The sequence below is a fragment of the Neovison vison genome, chromosome 7 (assembly GCF_020171115.1).
Source record: "Neovison vison isolate M4711 chromosome 7, ASM_NN_V1, whole genome shotgun sequence".
Classification (NCBI taxonomy): domain Eukaryota; kingdom Metazoa; phylum Chordata; class Mammalia; order Carnivora; family Mustelidae; genus Neogale; species Neogale vison.
Genome location: NC_058097.1, coordinates 167,664,559 through 167,685,617, shown reverse-complemented (window position 1 = coordinate 167,685,617; position 21,059 = coordinate 167,664,559). Strand labels below are relative to the sequence as shown.

At 42.3% G+C, this 21,059-nt stretch overlaps 1 protein-coding gene across 2 annotated transcripts in view; it reads right to left on the bottom strand.

Annotated features, from left to right (window-relative positions):
- NELL1 (neural EGFL like 1) overlaps nucleotides 1–21,059 on the bottom strand; it is an 830,042-nt gene that overhangs the window by 606,086 nt on the left and 202,897 nt on the right. For both annotated transcript variants that reach the window (XM_044258965.1, XM_044258966.1), the window contains exons 11-12: nucleotides 18,265–18,364; nucleotides 3,774–3,902 (exon numbers count right to left, since the gene is read on the bottom strand). In XM_044258965.1, the coding sequence (XP_044114900.1) occupies nucleotides 3,774–3,902; nucleotides 18,265–18,364 (229 nt within the window). The remainder of the gene's footprint in view (nucleotides 1–3,773; nucleotides 3,903–18,264; nucleotides 18,365–21,059) is intronic.

Below are 21,059 nucleotides of genomic sequence, written 5' to 3'. Positions count from 1 at the left end.
AAAAATTATTATGACTTAATGCTAATTGTACTACTTCCCATGGTTGGCAGATTGCATGAAGTCTATGACACCACACTGGCAGATTGCATGAAGTCTATGACACCACACTGTGCTTTTCTTCTTCTAAATAACTTTCAACTACAGCAAGAAAAAGTTTGTGAGGCTGCTTAAGCAGACTCCATATTCAGGATAATGAGTAGACCCCCCAATTGCTATACTTTCCCAGACACTGCCTCTCATGTAAGCCAATGTATCAGGAACCATTTAAGACCAACTCATTGAAAATGCCATTGCAGAGATAAAAAGCCTCAGCAGACCAGATTCATAAACCACCAAAATCCAACTACAACTGTTTTCAAAATGGGGAACACTGGTGCTGAGTTGGACAAGGCAAAATGAAACGATCTCCTCTGAATTGTATCATACCTGACAAAAGGTCTTATTATCTTCTATTGATTGACTAAGAGTTCCGATAGCTTCTCGATGGCGGTTTCTCCTGCAATCTCTGCAGAGCCGGAGTTTTTAATGCACTGTATCTCTGCTACTACCCTAGGAAGTTAAGGAAATTGAAAGCCTTTTGTGCTTCTTTCTCCACTGAGAGCCTGAATAGGCTTTTCAAGATAGCCTGGACAATGTGTGTAATATTTTGTTTTAATTTGCAAGGCAGTCTTGTTCATTGTACATTGTACAATATAGGTCATTTTCACTCCATTTATACTCGGAGTAAAAAATAACTTGTCCAAAGCAGTTCATAGGTACCTAAGGATCTACTTCTCTCTCCACTATGGTAAGACAATGAACTCAGCCTGAGAGTCCCTGGTACCCAGGTGGGCACTTGGTGACCTCTAATGTTGTCTACCAGACCATTGCTGGGCATAGTTCTGATGACAGAGCTGGGGCATGACCATAAACTGTGTTTGACCATAGAAGAATGGAAGAAATCTATGTCTGCCCACCTAAAACCACTGCCCCCTTCCCACTGCCACAGTCCTAAGTGGTTCAGCTAAAGGACAAAGACCATTTGGTCTCAGGGAAGACAAACCCCTACTCCAGCTCCAATAATTGAACACAACCCAAACCAGTAACAGTCATCTCATTTCCCTTTCCCAAAAATTGTGCTAGAGGTAAAAAGGATGTCACCCAGATCTGGAAAAATATGAGAGCAAAAACCTTCTGCATGGGGGCAGGCACAGGGGGTTACAGGGAACCTTCTAGGAAGAGCTGTCTTTATACACACAAAGAACCTCACAGAGAGAAGGGTTTTTACCCATCCGCCCTTCCTTCCTTGCTTACTTGTGACACTGGTGTTAGGACATAGCTTAAGGCTATGGCAGTCATCAGCCACCAAAGGAAAATAAGGCCCAAGTCCAATGTGCTGACAATGGCAGAGTGAGAGGAGAGGTAGACATTGGCTCTAAATGAGGATACTCACTCCAGTTTGTTCCCTGTGCCTCCCACTAGATGGCCGGTATTTGACACCTGCTTTACTCCTGAGTTCTATTCTTATACCCACACATGGGCTCTAACATTTGGTCATTTCCTCTAAGTGCTCTCTTCTCCATGCACAAGCCTGCTGGAACTCGCAGGACGTCTCCACAGTGAGAGAGAAAGGATGAAGCCTGAGCACATCACTGTTACCCAAGATGGCGCCACAATATGCACCGGCTCAAGACAAGGCACATACACTAGGCTAAAAAGAAATACATCCAAGAAACAGTGATTCAGACCTCGAATCACTCATCATTACCAGTAAGTAAGGCCTCACACACAAAGGACAGATTAACAATCACAAATGACTTCTCATGCAGTTGATTTAAAAAGGAAAAAAAAAAAAAAAAGGCATCAGTGAGGAATGAAACAGTCCCAAACGACTTGCAAACCAGCAATTTTCTCCAAGATTCTGCTAGGTCTCAAGAGCTGAACGGAGTCAAGAATGGTAGGTATACTGGCTCTGCCAGGAGGTAAGCCAGGATTCAAGTTATTTTGAGGTTCCTTCTGTCATTTTTATAATTGTTCACAGTCTATCCCCAGAGAGAACTGTGAGTAAATTTTTTAGATCATTACCTGGCTTGTAGGATTTTCCATGGGAAATGAGAAGGAGAATATTCATATTACGAAGTTTTGAAATTAAATTTTCTGACAAAAAATTAAAAACAGCCTAAGATATTGAAAAAAAAAAAAGTAGGGATTAAAGTGAAGTAGGGATTAATGTGAAATTAACAGCATTCTGGGGTGCCAGGGTGGCTCAGTGGGTTGAGCATCTACCTCTTGATTTCAGCTCAGGTCATAAACTCAGGGTTGTGAGATCAAGTCCTATACCAGGCTCTGTGCTCTACCGGAGTCTGCTTGAGATTCTCTCCTCTTCTGCCCCTTCCCCAGCTCACATGTGCATGCTAAGATAAATAAACATTCAAGAAATTAATGGTGTTCTTCCTCAAAATTGGCAAATGAATAACAAGATATTGAAGGATAGATGAGAAACGATTCATAAGCAAAAGGCCAGCTTCATCCTCCCAACTGCCTTGTTTCTTTAATCAAGTTTAAATCTACAAAAATAAGCCAAAGAGAAAAATGGAAGGAGAAATGGAAAAGACCTACTATACTGTATTGTTAATGAGAAACAAAGAAGTAGTAAATAAAGTCAAGTCGTCCTAAAAGAAACCAAAACCATAGGCCATCCAAGTACTGAGCAGTAGTGACGACTAGACACATTTTCCTAACAACCTCAAGCAGTCTTTAGTCAAAGTCAAAAAAATTAAGCAAGGACCAATGACAGAAAACAGACAGAAAAAAATTTACCATTATCATCATGAACGCTCTTTACCTTGAGAATGCATGAGCCAGCAGAGAACCCAACCAACTGGAAGAACATGATCAAGGTTTTTCAGCATTCGTCCCATTCTAGACATCTACTTTCCCGAGTTACTGAGCATCAAGGTGCAATGTACTGTTTGCGGTCATAACAGGAATGACTGGGTCCAACCAGGACACGAACAGCTTTGCCATCACTTTGCCTATCAGAACTTCTCTAAATTGATGAGACATAGCCAGTGCGCTCTGAGAATGGGCACACTCAGATACTAGGGCACTAGACAAGACCAGGAGGGTGCAAGGCTCGCTCCAAGGTGGAGCACTGAGCTCGGAAAGAGGCATTCACATTAGACATGGGAGCTGTTCTGCTCTCTAGAGTGGAAATGGGATCAATGATGCTTGAAGCCACTAACCCCTATAATGGCACCCGTCCAAGTGCCAAAGTTATGAGTCCATCTGTCATGGTGACTTTTAATAGAGTTTGTGAATTAGCAACTCATGAATCAGTCATTAAGAAGCCCAGCTGAAAAAAAAAAATCTGACCTTGGCAGGTGAAGAAGAAGGCAGTTAGGTCAAAGGTAGGATCAAAGCATCATTCAGAAAGAGGATCCACCATGTCACATTTAGCTGAACTTAGAAAGAAAAATCTATGGAAGACAACAGAAAATTATGTCTTTACGGTTTTGCTAGTGATTGTTAATTACAGTGAAAGCAGAACATGAGATCTGCTACAGCCCTATTGCTTTTGTGGCTTTGCTGTGTTTCAGAACAACCTCCAAAGGTCTTGCTCTCACATGCTACTGAGAAGCCTGGAGACAGCAGGAGAACGGCGCACCCTCAAGAGTTGATGTCATTTCTTGGAGATTCCTGAAAGACCAGAACCAAGTGATGGTTTCCAACCATCCACCATGTCTACCAGGAATACATTTCTCGCCGACGACTTTATTAAATAGCTCACTTACCTTCACAGTAAGTAGAATCTCCCTGAACAGAAATGTAACCATTCTTGCACTCACAGGTAGCTTTTGTATTCCAGTTTTTACACTCTGAGTTTTCACCACATTTAGGACCTTCTGCACAAAAGTTATGACCTAAAAGAAGTGAATAAAAGTTCATGTCAGAAGAGAACAGAAGACTTGCTAATCCTAAAGTGTGAATTTTCTTCAGTCTATCAGCACCATACATGAACACAGACCTTGGCAATGTGCAAGGCTGGTCTAGGAAGGGAGTGGAAGAAGAGGAATGGGAAACTCTGGACTGTCTCGTGCTTGAGATGTTTCTCCTTAATGGTCAAAGCAGGTTCCTTCTGGAAGGCTTTGATCCATGCGGACCCTGAATCCCCTTCTCCTCACTTTCTAACATAACCAGTCTTTTTAAATTGTCTTACCACAAAATTCATGATTCATAGAAAATATACAGAATGAATCCATGTGGATATATAGAACTAATATGACCAGAATATTATCAGTGCCCCTTAATGACACTTCCCCAAAGAGCCCCCCTTCTGGCCATCAAAAATAACTATCCTGAATTTTGTGTTAATCACTCCCTTGCATGTTTTTTAGTTTGGCCAGATACAGGCACTTACTTCTAAATAGATCATTCAGTTTTTGCCCGTTTTGAACTTCCCATGAAAGAAATGTTATTTTACATATTCTCTATGGTGTTTTTTTTTTCTATTTGTCCCTGATAACACCCATAACCATAGTTCATTCATCAATACTGTATGATATTCTATAGCAATGAACATTCAGCCATCTGTCCATCATGCTACAAACGGGCCCTGGGATGACTTGCAGGTTTTGAATCACAATGCTGCAAGGAACATCCTTGAATGTTTCCCAGGGGCATCTTTTTTTTTTTTTTAAGGATTTTATTTATTCATTTGACAGAGAGAGAGAGATCACAAGTAGGCAGAGAGGCAGGCAGAGAGAGGGGGAAATAGGCTCCCCGCTGAGCAGAGAGCCTGATGCAGGGCTTGATCCCAAGATGCTGGGATCATGACCTGAACCAAAGGCAGAGATTTAACCCACCGAGCCACCCAGGTGCCCCGGGGCATCATTTTTAAAGCACGTGTTAAACATTTATTTTCCCAACACTCTTTCTGAATCTCAGACATTCCTTCCAGGATAATTACTTTTCTCCCTAAAATACCCTTTTGACACTCCTTTAGCTCTCCTCCACTTCTAGACAAGGAAAAAGAAGTTCAAACTGACATCTAGCTAGTAAGTGGAGATGCCAGGGTTCTAAAATCAGGTCTGGTGAACTTCAAGGCCCATGTACTTTTTACCGTATTGTACATCCTTCTTAGCAAAACTTAGGGATTAAAAAGTGAAGGGTTTAACTGTTCCTCAGGACATCAGAGAGTGAACCCAAAGCCATAGGTGAGCTCAGTATCAGATTCAGCCTCACTACCTGCGATCTGCTAACTTCCCCCCTCAACCAAAATCAGAGCAAAAGCTTAACTTATTGGAAATCTGCAACCTCTGCCATTCAAAAACACTTCTAGGAGGGTTTTAAAGGCTTAAAACAACCATTACAAATAAAAAGACTTGCTTTTGCTACCGAAGAGGCAATTTTTAGCTCTCACTACCAGAGAAAATGCCTGGACTTCCTTCCCCATGTCAGAACTGATCAATAATTACGTTGTCACGTTTTCTTGCATTGGGAAGCCTGACTCAAGGTCATACGTGCATCCATTATGACATGTATTCTTTGTTTCTTCTTTTACTTTCCGGGAGACTGCAACTGTCCTTTTCCTTCTGTGTGCATTTGACAGGCAGGAAAAAAAAGCCACTCAAACAATGTTGATGTCCCAACGCATCTTTATCAAGCGTATGCCATGTCAATCCACAATGAAGGGGGTTGGGTAAATTGTATTTCAAGGACAATGAAGGGCCCATGGGACAAACCAACCTTCATGTCAAATCTACTTTGGTGGGGCCTGACCACTGTGCCAAAAGCCTATGTTTCATTCATTAACCCAGGCCTTCTTTCAAGCAGTACTTAGTCCTGCCCACTTGCCTTTCTGCAGGAGTGAATGATCTTTATTTATGGGGCATCTGCTTCTGCGGATGGAGGCACCACACAAGCTTATGGGAGCAAAATAAAGATGAGTGAAACCTGTTCTCTGCACACAAGGAAAATTACAAGCTAATATATTACATGCCAGATACAGGGGTAGTGTAAACAAGGCAATCTATGTTAAGTGAGATGTGAAAGGTATAAATAATCAGTGATTCAGGGAAGCAGAAAGCACTTCTAGAGGATATAAAACTTGACGTTGGGTTCATCACAGATAGAAACATGAGGAGGTCATTGGGGAGGGTATGTGCTATGGTGAGTGCTGTGAAGTATGTAAACCTGGCGATTCACAGACTTGTACCCCTGGGGATAAAAATATATGTTTATAAAAAATAAAAAATTTTTAAAAAACCTTATCAAATTGTACACTTTGAATATGTGCAATTTACTGTATTTCAGTTATACCATAATAAAACTATTTCTTTTTTTTTAAAGATTTTTTTATTATTTTTATTTTATTTGACAGATAGAAATCACAAGTAGGCAGAGAGGCAGGCAGAGAGAGAGGGAGGAGGAAGCAGGCTCCCTGCTGAGCAGAGAGCCTGACGCGGGGCTCGATCCCAGGACCTGGGATCATGACCTGAGCCAAAGGCAGAGGCTTTAACCCACTGAGCCACCCAGGCGCCCCATAAAACTATTTCTTTAAAAAAAAAAAAGAAAGAAAGAAACATGAGGAGAGGTGAGGAGCAAATCCTACAGAAAGGAAGGGGACTCCAACCCGTGAGGAAGAGGGGTACATCTGAAGAGTGTCAAAGAATCTGCCACTGATATAATAATAATAACATTTATTGATTACATACTATATGCCAGACACTCAAGTGTTTTACAGGCATTGGCCCATTCAATTCTATTAACAACCCTATGAAAACTGAAATTAATATTGTATTTTAAAGAGGAGGCAGTCGCAGCTTGGAGAAGCTAGTCGTGGTAGGCACACAGAGCCAGAACCAGGTCTGAGGCCAAGGTTATTCCTCACTAGACCATTCCACTGCACTCCCCAAAGCAACAAGTTCCTTAAGCACTCGACATCCAAAAGATAAAGAAGATCTCCTTTTTGTATGTGTAGGTTCAAACAGACCACAATTTACATTTCTTCTCATTCTCAATATATCTCTATTTTCTGTGCAGAAATTTCAACCACTTTTAACAAAAAATCCTCACTTTGATCACTCCAACTTCTTTAAATCAGGGTCTATGTCTGATTCATTTCTCTCAACCAAAGCGTCCCACAAAAGGGTAATTGGATGGATGGCTTAGAGATGGAGAGACTTATGGCCAGCCAGAAACGGAGGAGGGTAAATTAACGAGTGAATGAACAGACCAGTGTATCTATTGTGGTATTTAATGCCTCTACCCTCTGAACCAACTGGAAGGCCAATGTGACTGGTTTGCTAGTCACCATTTTTCTTTCTCTAAGCATTTTTATTGAGGTGTAATTTACATACCATAAAACTCACCTCTATATAAAGATACGCTTTGATGATTTTTTTTTAAAGATTTTATTTATTTATTTGACAGAGAGAAATCACAAGTAAATGGAGAAGCAGGCAGAGAGATAGAGAGGGAAGCAGGCTCCCTGCTGAGCAGAGAGCCCGATGCGGGACTCGATCCCAGGACCCTGAGATCATGACCTGAGCCCAAGGCAGCGGCTTAACCCACTGAGCCACCCAGGTGCCCCCGCTTTGATGATTTTTAATAAATTTATACAGTTGTGAAGCCATGACCACAATCCAGGTTTAGGACACTTTCATCACCCCAGCTGGACATCCTCATTCCTTAAACCCCACCCCAGCATCGGAACTGGCTGCCACGTCATAAATCCTCGCTTCTCCACACTTCAGAATCCTTCTAAAGGATCTGTCTTTCTTATCTGATGTGTTTCCATAGCATGACATTTAGGATACAGATCCTTCCTTTCCTGGATATTTGTCTTTGGTTGCCACCACAATCTCCTCAACAAGTCCTCTAGCTAGCCCCTGGCATTATTTTTCCTTCCTCTGTTTATCAACAGAGTCTGATGCACGAGACTACTGAAAGTCACCCTCTTTCTTAAATCAATTTTTTTTTCCAAAATTAGAAACTGTGACTAGATTGTGGAATACACACACACACAGCCCGATATTCAAGTTCTTCTACTTGACTTTTTACTTGACTATTTTTAATAAGTGCCTTGCACCTCCGAATTATTCTCCTGTAATAGAGGAATATGGCAAGTTCTTTTAACTACACTAGCACAAACACAGAAAACATCTTAATTATAGAAACTGCTATTTACTGACTTCTTCCAACACACCAGGTATAGCGCTAAGCCTACTGAACACCTTACCTCGCAAAACCCTCAACACTCCAAAAAATTAGTCATCCTTACAGTACACATTAGGAAAATGTGGTTGAGACGTGAAATTTTTTTTATCCAAGTTACCGTAGTCAGGATTTGATTCTGAAGGTCTTGTGACTTCATTCTGAAGGTCTTGTGAAGAACACTAAGAAAATAATCCTTCTGCAATTTAAATACTTGGAAGCTTAGTATTTGTCATTAGACAACTAATGATTACACTTAGTAGTTGTCATTAGACAACTAACGATTACACTCAGTGGATTATAACCCATCTATGTCCTATGAAAGGTTTCTAAATGGGTCCACTCAGGACCCAACTGCAGGTTCTACCAATCCATTCTCTGCAGAAACTGAGTGTAGGGCAATGCTTGCACCCCATTATTCCTGGCCCCTGGTTGATAACATTTACTCTTCCCTAGAAACAACAGTAAAGGCTCAGAGTCCCCTCTAGAGCATAGGAAATAGCACTGACTATCCAGCATATCCCACTTTATAGACTATACTGTTAGAGCCAAAATGCATCTGGATGTCCTGCAGGCACTCACAGGTCCCTGAGTTAGAACCAAACGTTTGATGTTTGATGTTACTTCCCAAATCCACATTCTCTGGGCTCTTCACATTCATCTTCAGTACCTTTATCCACCTAAACCAGAAAACTAGGAGTCCTCTTTGCCCTGACCCCTCAAATATACTGCCCCACCCTCCAGGTTCCTAATATGCCTAAGTCACTTCAAACACTTAAATACGTATCAGGCCACACTAAGTGTGATCTGGAACAAAGGAATCTATAAATATGCAGAGAACTACACCATGTTCCTCTAGAGGCAAATATATAGCCAATTTCTCTAACACAACTTAACCTTTAACACTAAACAGAGTTATTAAAATATATGGTTCTGTTGCATGTCATTCTTCACATGCTTCATGGAATGTAAGTTAAAAATATTGTGTCAATTTTTATAGAATTTTTTTTAAAGGTTTTCTTTATTTATTTGACAGACAGAGATCACAAGCAGGCAGAGAGGCAGGTACAGAGAGAGGAGGAAGCAGTCTCCCTGCTGAGCAGAGAGCCCAATGCGGGGCTCGATCCCAGGACCCTGGGATCATGACCTGAGCTGAAGGCAGAGGCTTTAACCCACTGAGCCACCCAGGTGCTCCTTTATAGAAATTTTTTAAACACATCTACCTACATCAACCGAAAAAACATTTTCTTTTCTAAGTTTTAAAGTTTGAGAGTTCCACCTTTTACTTTTAAACCACAAACCTACCAGCCCAAGCCTAAGTTGCTAATCACCAAAATCACCTTAATTTCCTTACATTGATCAACAATGCCATCCTAAAAATGGAACTCCTGAAGAGCTTTCCAATTGGTCAGCATTTGGGGAAAGCTGTGAACATAAACACTTGGGGAAAATTTATGAAACACCATGAAAATGAGACCCTGATACTTTTCAGCAGTGGTGGGGGCAGGGAATAGAGAAAAGAAATAGAAATTACCTGCTCAGGTCAAGTTATGATTTACTTCAACTGTACAAAACTGGGTAGAGGCTTCATGTTCTCAAATTGAATTGCATACGTTAATTTTATGTTGTAAAAATCTCCTGAACACATCATTTCCTCCTCCACTTCACTGTAATAAGAAAAACCCATCCTAATCCAAACTATTATCATCTCTCAAATGGACATGGCCTCATTTGGCTTCCTGTTCCCCTTCTTGCCCAGTCTCTAATCCATTTTGCAAACAAAGGGATTCTTTTAGAACAGATTGAGTCACTTCACTCTTCCCCTTAAAAAAATCTTTCTACAGCTTCCATTTTACTGAAGAAAAATACAAAAATCTTTAACTTGGACTTGAGTCAACAAACAAGACTCCCTCTCTCCCTCCATCATTCCTCTCCAGCCTTTTTAGTTCTTCTAGTCTTCCTACCTCTTTCCAGATTCAGTCTTTACAAGCTTGCTCCACCGACTCACAACATGATTACACATCACTGCCAGAGTAATTTCTACTCAGCCTTCAAGTCCCAGCTTAAACATAAGCTCTTCAGAGAAGTCTTCCTTGTCTCCCTAGTCTGAAGAAAGCCCCATTATTTTCTTCCATACCACCTGATTATTCTTGCTCATAGCAGTGATCACAATTATTATGTATTTATTTCTGTGTTTACATAATGTTTATCTCATTAGAAGCTCATTTCTTCAAGACAAAGGACTGTGAAGTTTGGTCACCTCATGCCTAAGGCAATATGAAATACCTTATAGGCAGTCGAGAAATATTTGTTTAGTTAATGACTAAATCTTCTCAGTCCTCCAAAGCAAGGATTGAGTGTTTTAAAGATAAATACACCAAGGCTCAAAGATGTTAACTATCTCCTCTAGTGACACAGCTGGTTGGAATAGGGCTAAAAACCCCAATATGATTCTAATATCCCGCCTCTCCACCCCATCCCACATGACTGCCCAGCCAGCATTTTAATCATCAAGGGACATTCCCATTCCAGGAATGCTAACCCTGGCCTAAAGAGACCAGGACTCCTCCAGCCATTAGCATTCTCTAGTCCATGACGTGTCCTGATCTTTCCAAAAGAACAAACCTTGTTTCTTTCTCCAGGACACATTCCACGGTAGCTTGCCACCTGAATACACCAAGTCAGAAGAAATTTAACTTAATCCCATGACAGTGTATCACCCCTGAATAAGATATTAAGGTGGGTGAGACCCACTTGGAGCTTGGCCTCAAATGATGACCATGAGAAGATACTCAGAGGAAGACACATTCTCTACAGAAATGAGATTCCAGGTCTTATGTGAATGCCTCCTTAATTTTAGTTCCTAGCATGGGCACCATTTATCCATTTGACAAGTGCCTACTGGGTACCCAGGCACTGTGTGAGGCAAAAAACAGAGAACAACAACAATAAAAATGCTGTGAAAGGCATAACTGTGCTCTCAGTCATCCAACACACACGCAGGAATGACCGACGTGCAGTACTGGGTTGTACGGAGATGCTCTGATGGAGAGGAACAAGGTGCTTCAAGAATGTATCCTAGAAAAGGGTCCTAATACAAGATCTAAAGCCATGTGAAGGCTGAGTGAGGCTGACTGGACAAAGGGTAGGAGGAGTCCCAGACACATGAAGCAGCATGTGCCCATATCATGTTCAAGGAAATTAGTGAAGCAACAGAAATGCTGAGGTCACACTTCTTAGTTGTGAACAGTCTAAAACGTGAACTCCCCTAATGGTCCTTCCTGTATTTAGAGTTCTGTTGTCCCTGGAAGACCATAACATTAACAACTTGCTGTCTTTAAATCCACCAGCCTCATCTGCATATCAGCACCCTGCATATTATAATGAGCCCCCCCCCACACACACACACACTGCCACTCTCTAGATCCCACCCTACACTTTTTATAATGATAGCAAAACCATTCATCCGTTCAGCCGCATCTCTGGCTTCCATAGTCAATAATGGACAAGCATCTTTATGATTCACTACTCTGACTTCCACAAGGAATCAGTAGGCCACTAGCCTTGGACAAGATTTGATTTGTCTCCGCAGCTCAAGTTTGATTCCATCAAGAGCATCCTTTCTTGCCCCCAATCTCCTACCCCTAACATGTCCTCCTTTAGGTCAAGCAAGTTGCCTCTGAAATGATGTATCTGGACAATGAAAAAAAGCACTCCTAACTTACATCCCAGAAAAGCTTTCCCATCACTTCTGCTTGCCCAACCTTGGAAGTCACATAAGAACTAAGGTATGTGAAGTATAGTATATTCCGTGTGCATCACTGGTAAAGAGATAACTCCACCCACGGAATACCTGGAAGGGATATGGCCCAAAGATCCTTTATGAAAACTCAACACCCATACGTACTCCACAACCAACACACATACCATAGAAGCCTAGGCCCTTGGAGGTAAGAACATTCTATTGCCTCCTTGTTGACAGGGTTAGGCCTATAGGATGAGCCCAGTAGAGACTGAGCTCTGGACTCTCCCAGATTCTCTCTTAGATAGCAAACCATCTCTTTTACAGTAGTCTATACTTAAGGGTCTCCCTATCCAAAGCAGCCTGCCCATAGTTTCAGATCTTCTCTCTGAGACAATGTGTCTCCTTCTAGAGGCTCCGTGGGCCCTGATACATTACAGTACTTTCACGGCTGTGAAAGTCTCCGATGTCCGGAGATTGTACTCATCTCCAAATGCCCTCCACTCCCACCCTCAACAGTTGAGCAGAGAGCCCTGTCTTTCCAGCCCACCTCAGCCCATGGCTGCTGGGAGGGTGATCAGATTCCAGCTCTCAGTATGCACAGGACCTGCCCTAGCTGCGAACTGCCAGTTCCTCTACATAGGCACTAGATAATATACTCATTAAGTGCCTCTTTCCCAGGCCTCTTTTAGTCTCAAATACCCTGAAAACCCTCTCTCTAAAACCATGTCAATTACAAATTCTGCTGGAGACTAGAATGATGAGGAAGACTGGGGGGGAAATCATACGATGCCAAAAGTCTTCAGAGGACTTAATTGAAGAGCATAAAATCTTAAATAGAACAAATAATCTCAACTCATTTCAGTCCAGGCCAGATGACAAGGCAAGTGAGCATGAATTAAAATTACAGATCAACACACTGGGAACAGATGTTGGCAAGAACTTTTTTCCCAACACCGCAAGTCTTAAACACGCAGTGGAAAACCCTCCAAAGTCACTAGCGACATTGAAGCTACAATTAGAATCAATTATGAGGAGTGTGTCAAGAATTCTGGAATGGGCCAAATGATCGGTGTGTTTTCCTGGAGCAGCGTGGAGGACGTGTGGTCAAGACGGTTGCCTTTTCGCCCCCCTTTAATGGAGCCCACTGACGATTCATGAGCAGTCTTGTTCTTCTGGGGCTACATTCACACTTTCATTACTTCTTCCAAGCAGGAGCATAGATATCACTCCAGTGCCCACTCCCCCCTTTTGTCTCACACTTTAAGTGGTCAGGCTCCCGCTACAGCCATTGCCTTAACATAATGATGAAGGTAAGCGAATTGCACGCTGTTGGCACAAACTATCCTGAGGCAGCAGAGAGAAACCTCAGCGGGGATTAGGGCTATTCTGGATGTTACTGGTGGTGATGGGTACCCTGGGCTCCAGCAACTGCAGAATGGTATCCTCCTGCCAACGTCTATTACTATTCTTTGGGCTTCTGTCCTCCCTAACTGTCATTTAGTCCCTTCCTTAGGGACACCCTGGCTGCACCAACTGCCCTGTGGATTTAGCCACCAGTTCACCTGATTACCTTCATTTCTCTTTAAAGGGCAGAGGAATTAGTTACAGCATTTGGTATGACCCAAGAGTCAAAGAAGCATCTGGACATCCGTTCTGTTGAGACAGTGAATGCCACAAGTCTGGCAGAGTCTGTTATTCTTAACTCTGTGGTCTTAGTTTTAATTCCTACAAAGAGAGAAACTCAGGAGAAATCTTAATCTCTCTCTCTTGATTAGTCATGGGGGAGAGGGAGGCAATGGCAAACTGTATAACTACCTAAGAAAATGGGCATGACTCAACAAAAATTAGTTTCAGAATCAAGGCAATGAGCTATAACTCAGCAAAATGGGTTGAACATAATTTGTTTAAGAAATACACTGAGCCAACAACATAGCTGGTACTAAAAATCATTTCCTTCCAAGTCACAGACAGGACAGTGACAGAATTATTCCATGTGGTCAGAATGTTTCTCCATCTACCTCATTTCCTGTACTTAAAGAATTCATAAGATACAATCATTGAAACATTAAAAAAAAAAAAATGAGCACTTTCTGAATATTTTATGGCCAGCCAACTAGGGCAGAAAGCAAGAAGCACTTTCTTCATTGTCTTACATTCTCAGTCTAGACCTTCTTGGGTCAGGTGGCTCAATGGAGTCCTAATGAAAATAAACCCCAGAAAACATCCGTTCCCTAAGCAGGCCTGAAGAAGGCTGTGATCCAGACTTCTAAGGAATGATACGCTCTCATAGGGTGATTTCCCTCAGACTAATGACCTGACATTCACAGTAAGACAGACAGAGATGATAAATATGCTAATTAAAGGCCCTCCATGCAGGTATTGAGCAAGACTATAGCTGCTTGGGTTTCTATAATCAGTAACAGCTGGGTGTCAGAAGCCACACAGCTGAAGTCACACCAAGGTGCCGGGTGCTCGGGTGCTCGTCCCCAAAACACGCATCTCGGGTCATCAGAGGCCAGCCTCATTGCTCACTTACTGCCTGCCAGTCAGTAGGCAATCTCAATACACAAAGCAAATGGTACAGCCTCTCCATATGCAGGCTAAAAATTACTTTACATAGAAATTGAGTGTTTGTCACCTTTTCATTACTTTCTGTTTTACAGAGAGGAAGCTGGCGGGGGAAGGGAGGATTGAATAACAGGCTTTTGAAAAGGCCCAGTGGGCTTTCCAGGTCTTGTCAGAACAGAAATGAACCAACCCCTCCTCTTCTGGCAAGACGCAGAAAACATCAACACAGAGGAAAAGGTAGAAGAAGTCCAAGGGGAGCAATATTTCCCATGATATTATGAAAGATTATGATGCTACTTCTGAAGATCTTCTTGGGAGATAGTTGGAATTAAGAGGTCACCAAACTGTGAAAAGAACCAAAATGCCCTTCAACGGACAAATGGATAAGGAAGATGTGGTCCATATACACTATGGAGTATTATGCCTCCATCAGAAAGGATGAATACGCAACTTTTGTAGCAACATGGACGGGACTGGAAGAGATTATGCTGAGTGAAATAAGTCAAGCAGAGAGAGTCAATTATCATATGGTTTCACTTATTTGTGGAGCATAACAAATAACATGGAGGACATGGGGAGATGGAGAGGAGAAGGGAGTTGAGGGAAATTAGAAGGGGAGATGAACCATGAGAGACTATGGACTCTGAAAAACAATCTGAGGGTTTTGAAGGGGCGGGGGGTGGGAGGTTGGGGTACCAGGTGGTGGGTATTATATGGAGGGCATGGATTGCATGGAGCAGTGGGTGTGGTGCAAAAACAATGAATACTGTTACGCTGAAAAGAAATAAAAATTTAAAAACTAACAAACAAAAAAAGAGATCTGGAATTGGGACACATGGGTGGCTCAGTGGATTAAGCCTCTACCTTCAGCTCAGGTCATGATCTCAGGGTCCTGGGATCAAACCCCGAGTCGGCTCTCTGCTTAGCAGGGAGTCTGCTTCCTCCTGTCCCTCTGCCTGCCTCTCTGCCTACTTATGATCTCTGTCTGTCAAATAAATGAATAAAATCTTTAAAAAGGGGGGGATCTGGAATTAAGTTCATGGACAGCATAGTTTGAGACAACACGCCTTGGAGCTCACCTGAGTTGCTTTTTTGTCAATCTTCATTTAAGTTTTGCATTTTCAGAATGAAGAGACTAACCCACTGCACTGGGAAAAAAAAAAAAAAAAAAAATTCTCCTTTTCTTTTCTGATTGTCTGCTAGCCAGAGCAAGCGCCAGCATGTGGACAAGTGGGCTGGATGTTCTGAGCTCTGCTCTGGGTTGACAGAAGGGATGGTAACAACAGTAAATGGGGCTGAAAAGCCCTCTGTCTACAATAATGCTTCCTCCATTCCCAGTCTGAACTCTGAGTTGGGAGTGAATAAGAGAACCCATATACCTGAATGGTTTAATTCAACCCATTCCCCAGCAAAGGGCCCTCCTTATCCTATCTTTTCTGAAGACACTGTCTTGTTCCTGTTGAAATGTAGAGGTGTCAAAGAGAATAACCAACCCTCTTGGACACAAACACTTCCAAAAGAACTGTCAGCAGCCTCCTCCCAACATAGCTGGTAGTTTCCTGCCCAAGAAGGAATCAGGAGAAAGAAGAAAATCCTCAGTTTCACAAACTGGTCCTAGCTATAATATAATCTAGGAAATTTTACTCCTGCCTCCCCCTTTTCCCTCAAAGCTGTGTCAAGGTTTGCTAAAAGCCACCAGGTTGCAGCAGTGGGACCCTGAATCAATCTGTTTTTCAGTGAGAGATCCCATCTCTCAGTGTCTTCGGTGATAAAGAAGTGCACACATTCTGGAGAAGAATTAGCAGAAGCTTTGACACCAAGTCTATTGTAAACTGGGTCAGAGCAGCAAAATTCCTCTTGAGTTTCAGTGGGATAATCAATGATTCTGCTCTAATGAAATCATAAATCAGGAAGGATTTACATAAACGGAGTCTTGCTTGGCACCTTCACAAATAGCAAGTGATGGATTTTGCATTAAATTATTAGACCTACCTTAGACAGCCCTATCGCGGTTACTAATAAATGCATCCCTCTGGAAGTCCCAGTCAATCTTTAGGTGTTTCTACAACATCTCAGGGGTTAAGATGCTTGTAGCCAAAAGGCAGATGGATTGGGGGAGATATTCTGACGGCATGGTTAGCCATTCTTGGCTATCAACATACTAAGATGCCCTGGGAATTTTTTTTAAGATTTTATTTATTTTTTTGACAGAGAGAGAGCCATCAAGAGAGAGACTACAAGCAGGGGGAGCAGGAAAGGGAGAAGCAGGCTTCCCGCTGAACAGGGAGTCCAATGCGGGGCTCAATCCCATGACCCTGAGATCATGACCTGAGCCGAAGGCAGACACTTAATGACTGAGCCACCCAGGCACCCCTGTCCTAGGAATTTTTATCAAAATGTAGCTTTCTCATGACCAAGCAGAGAAACCACCACAGAAGCTGAACACTCCATGATAAAACATTGAACATTCCTGCACATCTGAGGATGCTAGAGGAGGAGGTCAACAAATTATGGGCTGCTATCTCCTCTTGTAAATGAAACTGTATTCTAACAATCACATTCATTCACCTATTGTCTTGGTTACTTTGGCCAAAGAGCTGAGTTGAGTTGTTGCAACAGAAACCTTCTGGAGCACAAAGCCTAAAACAATTACTTTGTGGCCCTTGACAGACAATATCTGCCAAACCTTGTGCTAGAGAAAAGATAGAACAAAGTGAAATATGGAGTGACCTAAGCTAAACCACTATGGTCTAGAAGATTTAAGGGAGAGCCTGGAAGGACCCAACTCCATAAGTATTTGAGAATATAGAAAAGGATGTGCAGTGGGTACAACTTCTACGTAACAGAGGGGATTTTGACTGGATTTGTTCCATAAGATTTTGAACCAATTTTAGGTCCTCCCCGTCCACGCAATTCTACCACAATGAGTCCTTTCAGAGAGGAAAGGTTATGTGATCTGGGGTTTGAAGATGACAAAATGTGGGAAAAAAAGAAAAGTCCGGGAAAAGGAAGCAAAACAATATCTGCCAGAGAATGAATTAGCAGTTAGGTGTTACTTGGCTAAAGCCTTTTTTTTTTTTTTTTAAAGATTTTATTTATTTATTTGACAGAGAGAAATCACAAGTAGATGGAGAGGCAGGCAGAGAGAGAGAGAGGGAAGCAGGCTCCCCGCTGAGCAGAGAGCCCGATGCGGGACTCGATCCCAGGACCCTGAGATCATGACCCGAGCCGAAGGCAGCGGCCCAACCCACTGAGCCACCCAGGCGCCCTAAAGCCTTTTTTTTTTTTCTTTTTCCTTGCATGAAGTAAAAAAGTTGCATGTAATTCTCTGAGAACAGATTCACTATAGGTCTCTCCGATACAGAAATTGGTTCACAGAAAGGGCTAAACAGTATGCCTAGCAATGCCACCATGAGAAAAATCTAACAACGATGAGGATTATAATAACCATTGTTGCAGGCACAATCGTTCTTCTTACAGGAACTGTCACTTACAGAACACTTATCACACGCTAGGCATGATACTAGGTACTTAGGCATTTTCCGTTTAACCCTCCCGGCAGGCCTGAGTAGTAAGACTATCATTACCCTCGGTTTATAACTGAGGCAACAAGGCTGAGAAAGGTAAGTAGGATACACAAGCTTCAAGGCAGCAGAGCAGAGCGGAACCCCTGTTACAACCTTCACACTATGCATTAAACCCTCATGCGCCGCCCCCCATCCCACCCACAGCCCCACCACCAAGCCCCCCCTTACCTCTACAGACACGGCAGCACTGATTCTCTGGGAGAATGTGGTCCTTTTCGGAGCAGTTCAAAGGAGGGCACGCTTCTGTGATTTTTACTAAAACGCCATCCTGGAAGCCAAATCATCGGGAAACAAAACAATGTTCGTATTTTTTAGTTGAGGATACAAATCTATAAGGCACGCTGTCAACAGCCCGCAGTGATAACAAGCTTCAGTAATTAACAGTCCTCCCAGGAATCCCACAATAATGACAAAGTCGCAGATGAAACTGAGGAGACTCCTGGCAGAGAAAGCATCTTTTCCTAGGTCTAAACAGCCTTGACGTCAACCAGTAATCTTCGGGTAAGTTCTGCGCAGCAGAAAGTCACTAACAGTGGTTCGCTGCTAAGATAACAATGGGCTGTTGGACGGGGAGCCCTAATTTGTAGGGTTTGTGGATTTCTGTGGTATGAACATTCTGATGATGACCAATTTAGAATCGCCAACATGGTATCCCTGAAAAGAGCGGGGAAGTTCTATAAAATGAGCGCTCCGCGCGTGAGCTTCTAGGAGCCCGCTTTAGCACTCAAGGATCACACGCACCGAGAACCCAAAGCTACGCGACACGTCTTCCTTGTGCTTGGCAAGTCCCTAGCTGGAGTGCAGGAAGAAAGGACAATCTCAACGGAAAGCCCTTAACCAGTACGGTAAGTGCTAAAAAAAGTTCTATAATTAAGGTATGATAATGTGTCGTCAGAGAATCATGCTACCCAGGTAGAAAGAAATGATAAAGATGCCGCCACATTTGAATAACAGTATAAGGAAGAAGAGACTTTCCTGGCAGACAAAACAGGCAAGAGCCAAATTATCCAAGTATGAATGACCGGAGTGAGGGTTAGAGGAACACTAGATTTTTCCCTGTATGGTAATAAAATCGCTTACAATAAAATTTTAAATATTCACCTGGTGAATCTTTATGACCTCATTCACCAAAGGTCTTTTTTGGTAACATCCCTAGCATCTGTGTTTAGTTTTATTCTGAATTCTAAAAATTAGACCATTATTAAAAAAAGGGTTTGAGAGTATTTTATCTTAAATATTGAGGTTTTTCTCTCCTATTCCTAAGAAGCTGTTTAAGTCAACTAAGACTCAAGCTTGAAAAGGAGTCTCATTTAAGGTGAAAAGATACTTTTTAACATAGATGGGGGACAAGGAGGGAGTTGGACAGAAGGGAAGGACGGGGGAGAGAAAGTTTCCCATTTCTGAGATGCTATGTTTCCTGTGGACCATGGGACAGGAACTCCCACTTCACCAGGCACATCCATTCCTAATTAGGAACATCAACAATGATGAGCATACCAATTTGATTTCTAACAACTCATCCTTTGGATAATATGCACCATGGCTTTCTCCCCTTTCTTGTCATTTTCATCCTGACAGTCCTGCCCCTGACATTCCTTGTAGTTTCTTTTCATCCTCCTTGTTCTTGGTTTCCTGATCAGATCCAAGTTATCCAGATCTCTTGCTTTTCTCTTATCTTAAAACTGGTCCTAAGATCTGAGAATGTAGCCCGCTAGGTATGCCAAGTCTCCTTCACAGCCAACGTTCCCTTCTCACCCCTCAAGCCAGGCCACATTTGGGTGCCATCCAGCCTCAAGAGTTGGCACCGGTCCTCAGCCACTCTGCCTATCAGTTATACCTCAGTTTCTGCAACAGGGACTCCAACCAATCATTACTAACCCATGGACATTAATAATCTTTTCATCTGTATGATTATTTTATGTAGCATAAGCTTTAATGCAGAGGAAAACAGAATGCTTACTCACCATTAATGCCTCTACTTCTATCTGTCAAATTAATGCATTACCTCCTGCCTCCTTGCATAAGTAAGAGTGATGGACACTGATGTATCCCTTTTAGGAGTGCCGTGTGCCCATTCCCCAGCTTCAGAATATTTTGTTGCTAACGGCTCATCCTTGCCACCCTCAGAAGGCACTCCTCGGACACGGGAGCCCCTCTGCCAGGCAGAAAGCAGAGACAGTTACTCCCAAGTTCTACATCCCCAACTTCATAACCAAAGCCAGGGACTGATGGGCATGGGAGGCTCTTTACTTCGAGGGGAGCCCATAGCTGGGGTGTAATTTACACTCCCAATACCCCTACTGGAACCAGGCTATGTGATGCCTTTCACCGGAAATCCGTTCCTTGCCTTTCCCCATTCTTTATCCTCCAACACCCCTCCCGGTGGCTCCTGAGGGCACTACTTTAATGGATCATTTGTACTGAAATCTTTACTGTAGGTTCTGCTTTTCGGGGAACCCAAACCAAGACGGTAAGCTACATTTCATCTTGGCTGTCAAAAATTAAACTGCTTGCGCTTATCTCTAGATGGGGAGATTCTGGAGCAATTCCCTGTCTCTTCCTTGTACTTGTTCCTCTATACTCATGATTTTGGCATCTGGAGTATGTATTTGCTTTTGTTAAAAGAAATATTTAAAATGGTATGGAGACTTTAAAAAAAAAAATAATCACTCAGAGAAGTTGTTGGTTGTTTTTTTTTTTTAAATGAAAAGGGCTTGCCTTGACTGCTGATTAAATCAGACAATTCTAATCAACCTTTAACATATTTAATGAGCAAGATCATAATTTCAAATGGTTCAATAGAGACAAACCCCTTTGCATGATTTTGAAAATAATATGAACTGTGATTACAGTAGCGTAAGTGCCTCTACATCCATTTAGTCCAGCCCCATAATTAGGCACAAAACCTTTTTTAACTTTATTTTCAAAACTATTTCTGGTAAGAAGTACCTGGTAATTAACAT